General features: G+C 41.1%; 1 protein-coding gene across 1 annotated transcript; it reads left to right on the top strand.

Annotated features, from left to right (window-relative positions):
- Positions 1–3,769: 3,769 nt before the first annotated feature.
- LOC109875501 (zinc finger protein 180-like) lies at positions 3,770–7,624 on the top strand. The gene is made up of 2 exons (XM_020467829.2): positions 3,770–4,296; positions 6,458–7,624. Exons 1-2 carry the CDS (start codon positions 3,972–3,974, stop codon positions 6,835–6,837), a joined length of 705 nt encoding a protein of 234 aa, XP_020323418.2. The 5' UTR covers positions 3,770–3,971; the 3' UTR covers positions 6,838–7,624.
- The last annotated feature ends 240 nt before the right edge of the window (positions 7,625–7,864 follow it).

Raw genomic sequence — 7,864 nt, 5'->3', positions numbered from 1 at the left:
CAGTATAAAGAATGCTGTTTACATACATCCTGTCAGTTCCCTGTTCTGCCCTGCGTGGTATTACAGTGAGCCCGTATATACGAAAGTTGCATTTGCCATTTATTACTTAGCTAATAAAAAATACATAGTATAAAATCGGTGACTCATTGTTATATTTATCCTGATACCAGATTTGAATTTACGCAACTCTAACAGAATGTTATGATGTCATAAAGTTATGGGAGGAGTTAGAACATCGGCTGTCAAAAGTACAGTATTATAATGTAAAATGACGTTTAATCCGTCTGTCTGCATATTTCAAAACATGGCATGTGAGGATGCAGTGAGATACCCGATGGTTGGATGATACTTTTCTAATCAGTCATCTTAAATATTATACTTAAAACCTGGAAATCAACCGATCCTCTGTTGTTAATTCAATAGAATGGTAAAATGCTTTATTATCTAAAAGTTGAAAGTGAGTGGGTGATGGAGAGAAATAAAATGGTGCTGATGCGGGCGCTTGAGATGGAGGTGTGTTCTAGTGGGTCTGTGCAGGTGTGATGTAGTTCATGGAGATGGGGCTGTGTTCTAGTGGGTCTGTGCAGGTGTGATGTAGTTAATGGAGATGGGGCTGTGTTCTAGTGGGTATGGGCAGGTTTGATGTAGTTAATGGAGATGGGGGTGTGTTCTAGTGGGTCTGGGCAGGTGTGATGTAGTTAATGGAGATGGGGGTTTGTTCTAGTGGGTCTGGGCAGGTGTGATGTAGTTCATGGAGATGTAGGTGTGTTCTAGTGGGTCTGGGCAGGTGTGATGTAGTTAATGGCAATGGAGGTGTGTCCTCGTGGGTCTGGGCAGGTGTGATGAAGTTAATGGAGATGGAGGTGTGTTTAACGTTTGCAAGCTTGAGCTAGATATCGACCTAGTGTGACCTTCCTGGTCCCGTCTCTCAAGTCAGTGAGTCAACACAGGAAGGTGCAATGAATGGATAGTTCATTTATTTCCAAAGCTGCAATGATGGGACACACACAGAATGGATGAATAATCAGTAGTGACGGGATATAAATAGCACTCCCACAGCAATTCTACATAAATCACACAGTATGGATGAATGATTATTAGACGACAGGATAAAAATAGCAAACCTAAAGAAGATGCATTTTCCAGTTTGCTACCAACTTGAAAGAGGGAACTTTAGCAAAAAACCCACATGGAAAACTGAGATTCGGCAAATAACATATAAAGAGGCTTATTTGACGCCAAACCAACAACAGTAGTTATTAAAACATAAATTGCTAATGTTTGATTTAAAACGTGGATTTGATGATGTAATGTCAACTTTATACATTTCTATCCTGGACCACTCAATTTTCAAATTCTCCAAAAATCTGCAGTGGATTACCCAGAATCCCATACCTTTATCACTGAGTGTATTACACTGAGTGTCATGTAAACACTAAGGTACGGAATCTCAGTGCTAGGGGCGTCACTACAGCCCCTTGTTCAAAACCACGCTGTATCATAACAAGCCGTGATTTGGAGTCACATAGGGCAGTGCACAATTGGCCCAGCATCGTCTGGGTTAGGGTTTGGCAGGGGCAGGCCGTCAATGTAAATAAGAATTTGTTCTTAACTGACTTGCCTAGTTAAATAAAGGTTAAATATATTTTTAAAAATGTAACTTCATTACACCGTTACACTGGCATAAAAACTAAGTAGCACAGAGTAGATCATCCATATGATGTTGAGAAATACTGCATTGTGGGTAGTTTAGAAGATTTACGGAAATAAGTTAATAAATATGTAATAATGCAAAAACATAACTGTTTGTACTCATAGGTAACCATATCGTGACTACAGTTAGCATTGAAGAAATCAAGACTCACCTGAAAAAAACAAAAAAACAAAGCACCAGGGGATTGACAGCATCATCAAACAAGCTACAGACCAAACAGCCTCCTCAGCCATGTCGGGAAGCTATTTGAGAGAGTACTCACCCAAAGACTGAGCGGCCACACTGAGGAAATGGGCCTCCTTGGAATCCACCAAGCTGGCTTCAGGAAAGAGAAAGCATTTTTTTAATTATTTTTTTTACCTTTATTTAACTAGGCAAGTCAGTTAAGAAAAAAAACTTATTTTCAATGACAGCCTAGGAACAGTGGGTTAACTGCCTGTTCAGGGGCAGAACGACAGATTTGTACTTAGTCAGCTCGGGGATTTTAACTTGCAACCTTCCGGTTACTAGCCCAACGCTCTCACCACTAGGCTACCCTGCCGCCCGAGCTGACAAGATGTGGCACAATGGACTGTGTTACCGGCTGGCAGACTCCAATCTCAAACTACCTCTCCATCAGAAACATCATCACTAGCTTCCTCCACAACCGTACAATTAAAGTGAAGGTCTCCGCAGCAATATCCTCACCTTTCACCCCTGAAGCAGGTGTCCCACAGGGGGCAGTTCTAAGCCCACTACTTTTTCTACTCTACAAATTAGATATTTACTACCCTCCACCCACCATAGGTCAAGTCTCACAGTTTGCCGATGACCTCTGCTACTGGGCCAGCTCCGAATGTCCTCAACTTGCTGCAAAAAAACTGCAGAAGTCTATTGAAGTGATCGAGGCATGGTCTAACATGTGGCGAGTAAAATTGAACCCACAAAAGACTCAATGTGTCCTCTTCTCAAGAAGCACCAGCAAAGAAAACAGGAAACCCATAGATCTCAAACTCTATGGTGAAACAATAAAAGTAGAAAAAGAAGCAACATTCCTTGGAGTCACCTTCCAGAAGAACATGCACTGGACAATCCATATAGCGAACATAGAGAGAGAGGGACGAAAAAGACTAAACCACCTAAAAACGATGTGCGGAAGAAAATATGGAGCCTCACTTCAGACAGTGCTGTCTACATCAGCTACATCCGATCCCTCTTTGCCCTACCAGCCTGGATAACAGCTTCACCGCAGCAGATGAATCGGCTACAGATAGTCCAAAACATGGCAATAAAAATGGCTTACAGACTACCAAGATACATCAGCAATCACTACGTTAACAGCATATCTGGACGGACATCAATCAACAATAGACAGTCAATCATTGGCCAGAAGTTCATCAACAGAGCCACTCACAACCCATCACTGAAGGAAGCCGTGGGACATAATGCTGAAACTGACCTAGAGGAGGAAAAATAATAATACTTATATATACAAAAATAATATGAACAAAAAAGAAAATACAATCAATTATGTGTGTATGAAAATGTGTAGATATATGTGAATGCACTCCTTAGCGCCCCCACCCCTCTCCCCCTGCACAGTTGTGAGCTATAATTTTAATGATGTTTTTTTATCTCATATTTTTTATTTCTTACTTCAATTTTATTTTTACAAACTCATGTCGGGAAAATAAAAAAGGCGAAACTAATCTACGCCCGTTCTGATAAAAACCTTAGGGCATCTAGCTTCGGGGGATGCCTTGCTTGACCACACCCTCCTTTCTTGCTCCTGTCCTGCCATGCCTCTTCCACCAATCCAATTGGTTCTTATGGACAGAAAAGAGCAGAGGCTCTGAGCTGTCCGATCAGGTCCATTGTCTACTGTCCGGCTTACTACAACTAGCTTACTAAGTCTTTAACCACACTGTATTGTTACACTGGTGAGTAAAAACTCCTGCTTCCTACACTTTAACGTGTCTGTTAATAAAATTATTATTTTACTCAACAGCGTTACCCACTCCAGTCAGCAGATGCGGTCTGGGAATTTAAGGCAATGCTGTTGGTGTGACGTATAATCTAGTGGACGGTTCGTCAGACACCTCTGTAGCTTGCGAGACAAAATAGACGAACCAATAAAGATCTTTAGACGCGTTATTGTTTATTAGCCACTGTGTTTTAATCCCTTGTTGTCATCGAGTTAGTTATCTGATTTAATTTCATATTTGCGGTGTTGTTATTAGTCAGTTAGCATTAGCCTAGCTAGCTAACGTCCCCGACCATGCGGTCACTAAGCTACTCTCCTCCTGCTGAAGAAGAGGTGGATATCACAGTAAAACAAGCAGTAGAGGGTGAGGCCGTTACTGTGAAAGAAGAGGAAGATGCGTTCAGAGTGAAAGAGCAGGAGGATGTTACAGTAAAGGGAGAGGAGGATGCAGTTTATGGCGTGAAAGAGGAGGAGGGGGAGATGACTGTTACATCGAAAAAGGAGGAGGAAGAAGAGGAGGAAACTGGATATCTGGGCCCGGATCTTAAGGCATCAAATGGTTCTAACGGTGAACATAGCCATAAGATGGTTTTGAGAAACCGTTACCAGATTAACTCTAGTAAGTACTGTCTTATAAACAGAGGCACAAACTCTGCAGTTGTTGAACTGATGTTTGGTGTTAAATGCGAAATCTGCAATTGTTACATCCATATTTGGACTCTTAAATTATTCATTTATAGCCATTGATTATTGAAGAGTATAACACATGCCTCATGAGTTTAGTTCAGCTGTTGCACCCCATCAGATCCCCAAATAAGCTTTTTTTACTCCAATGTTTAGAAACAATGTAAACTAACAATGTATAGCCTCAACATGGTTAAAACTATAATGTTGTTATCATGGATGGTCAGTCATTGCATCCATAGGTCTGTCTATGAATTTGAGAGTAGTTACATTTCTCCATCCCCATCATCATCTTATTAACAAAACATTGGTGGAATTACAGCTTTGTTATGGTTTGAACTGCAGATTGGTTGATTGATTGTTGCGTGGCTTTTTTAAAGGGACAACCTAGTATTTAAACAGCAACAAAATGGCTGCCCAGAGACTTGATTTGGTAAACAGCTGAGGGATGGAGGCTGGAAAAATTTAACCACTCTCAAATTCATAGGGACCTCGTCAAGAAGTTCAGACATCTTGGCGTAACAGTTTTAAGGTGTTGGCTTTACAGTCACTGGACCCAGGTTTGAGTTCAGCTCAGGGTTACCCCCTGAACTCGCTACACTATGAATACAAGGACTGGCCATCCATGAGGTCATAATGATAGTTTAACCAGGTTTCTAGGATATATAGTATATTCTAGAATTCATCCATGATGTCATAATGATAGTTTAACCAGGTTTCTAGGATATATATTATATTCTATAATTGCCAGTGTAGATTTCCTGTGGGGGTCAAATTGTTAGAGCTGTTACGTCATTGTATAATATTCAGCCAATTTATTTTCATACCATTACATCAATATCGCCCAACCAGCTGTTTGGGGTAAATAAAAATTAGTTGGAGAAGCTCATTAGTGGTGGTGCGTTAAGACAATCATAAATACTATCAGACATACCCAAAAAGGCACATTGATAGGCCTACATTTGCGCGCAGGCCAGGTAGACTAGTCCTACCTCTATATGGGTAATCAGGTGTGCATCCTTGCTCAATGTTGACAGGAGTGTTTCAGATAAAACACAGTGAATAAATTGACAAAACTGACGCATCTTTCTGGGTGGTCTGCCAGGGGCCGTTTCATTTAGTATCCTTTTGGGTCGGCATGGGGAATGAATCTATTTTCCCATAGTGTTTTGTACCGAAGTTGAGGGAGTGTAATTTTGACTATAATTACTGTTCCCTGAAGGAGGGAAACGAGGTACAACACTTGATTGGCCCCACCCCAATCAAGTTGGTGAAGGGTTTGGTTTAGAGCGGTATTAAATTAAAGGAATAAATCCGAGCCTCGTGCTCATCACCTGTGGAAGGCGGGGCTTCCAGGGAGGCGTGGATTTAATAGTATGTTGAAGTTATGGGCCAATTTGTTAAACACTTAGTGTACAAACCCACAGTTTCAGGCTGATGGCAAAACTAGCTAAAGAGCATTTTACTTGTTGAAGTGGTTTTTAAGTATAAAGCGGTTGATTTGCGACAATAACACAAACATATTAAGCAGGAGATTCAAGCGAGCCTTACAATTATAAGCCAAAAGTAATGTGAAATGCACGCATAAGCAACCTGGAAATGGAGGCTATTTTTGCTGTCAGCCTATGAGAACTCCCCTGAGTTTTCCCCGACAGTGGTGAATTAGTGAATAGACACAGAGCTTAATGTGAGTTTCCTTGAGTAGCACTCCTGATCTTACACTGTAATATTCAGAATACATTGTGGAAAAACTAAAATCTTTGCTCACCATTTTTGTTCCACGAAGATATACGACAGCCATAACTAGTGGTTTCCTCATTAGCAGGGAGGTGTTTCTGCAATCAAATTGAGTGTGCATTGCCCTCGTGCTGCAATTTTAGCAAACACAGAAAGGGGCCTTTTTTGGAGACGAAAGGTCGTCTGGCACACAGCTTAGGTCTTGACTGTCTTAAGACAATTGTAAAATAATTTAACAGACATCAATTGTTGTACAACTGCATGGGTACGCTCTGAGCATCACCTTTTACCTCAAATGAACAGTGGATTTCTTTTGTTGTGGGCCTTTAACCATCTGTCTGACTTTGTTGTTCACACAGGAGAGAGACGTGACTATCGTGGAACCTCTGGGGAGCCTCAACAACAACATGATGCTGATGAGGCAGAGAAGAGTCTATCCAGATCAGAACTCCTCAAGAAACACCAGCAGAAAGCCACATGGAAGAAATATTACCACTGCTTCTCTGATTGTGGGAAGAGATTAAACGATTCAGTAAAACTTCAAAGACATCACACAAGAAAGAAACCATATGGCTGTGCTCAATGTGGGAAGAGTTTTGTTAAATCTAGCCATCTGACTGTACACCAGAAAACACACACAGGAGAGAAGCCATATAGCTGTGATCAATGTGGGAAGAGTTTTGCTCAATCAATCCAGCTGACTACACCAGAGAACACACACAGGAGAGAAATCATATAGCTGTGATCAATGTGGGAAGAGTTTTGTTAGATCTAGCCATCTGACTATACACCAGAGAACACACACAGGAGAGAAACCTTATAGCTGTGATCAATGTGGGAAGAGATTTACTTCCTCTGGCACTCTGACTCAACACCAGAGAACACACACAGGAGATAAACCTTATAGCTGTGGTCAATGTGGGAAGAGTTTTACGACATCTAGCTCTCTGACAGTACACCAGAGAAAACACACAGGAGAGAAACCTTATAGCTGTGGTCAATGTGGGAGGAGTTTTACTACATCTAGCTATCTGACAGTACACCAGAGAAAACACACAGGAGAGAAACCTTATAGCTGTGGTAAATGTGGGAGGAGTTTTACTACATCTGGCCATCTGACAGTACACCAGAGAACACACAGGAGAAAAATCTCATAGCTGTGACCAGAGATAATCTGTTAAAAGATCTCTGATCAAATATTAGAAAATACATACATGAAGGAGTTGTTTCATGATTTCAATGAATTAATGTCACAATGTAGAATGTTTTAACATTGTAGTACGAGTATTTTAATGATGTCACAATGTAGAAGCCTAAACGTTTCCCCCCCTTTATGATTTCATAATGATATGGATATTAGCCCCAGGAGGAAAATCCAGGCGAAAAACCCGGGCTCTGAAATGGAAGAGTACTATTTATGTGATTTAACAAAAATTGACAACAAAAAAAAGAGTTCAAATCAAATGTATTTATATAGGGCTTCTTACATCAGCTGATATCTCAAAGTGCTGCACAGAAACCCAGCCTAAAACCCCAAACAGCAAGCAATGCAGGTGTAGAAGCACGGTGGCTAGGAAAAACTCCCTAGAAAGGCCAAAACCTAGGAAGAAACCTAGAGAGGAACCAGGCTATGAGGGGTGGCCAGTCCTCTTCTGGCTGTGCCGGGTGGAGATTAAAACAGAACGTGGCCAATATGTTCAAATGTTCATAAATGACAAGCATGGTCAAATAATAATAATCACAGTAGTTGTCGAGGGTGCGTCAGG

This window comes from Oncorhynchus kisutch, linkage group LG20 (genome assembly GCF_002021735.2).
Source record: "Oncorhynchus kisutch isolate 150728-3 linkage group LG20, Okis_V2, whole genome shotgun sequence".
Lineage (NCBI taxonomy): Eukaryota > Metazoa > Chordata > Actinopteri > Salmoniformes > Salmonidae > Oncorhynchus > Oncorhynchus kisutch.
The sequence above is the reverse complement of the archived record's forward strand: the minus strand, read 5'-3'. Positions and strand labels throughout refer to the sequence as shown.

Coding starts and splice junctions, on each gene's coding strand:
- LOC109875501 (XM_020467829.2), top strand. CDS start 3,972: ATGCGGTCACTAAGCTACTCTCCTCCTGCTGAAGAAGAGGTGGATATC. Junction 4,297..6,457: donor CCGTTACCAGATTAACTCTA/GTAAGTACTGTC, acceptor TTGTTCACACAG/GAGAGAGACGTGACTATCGT.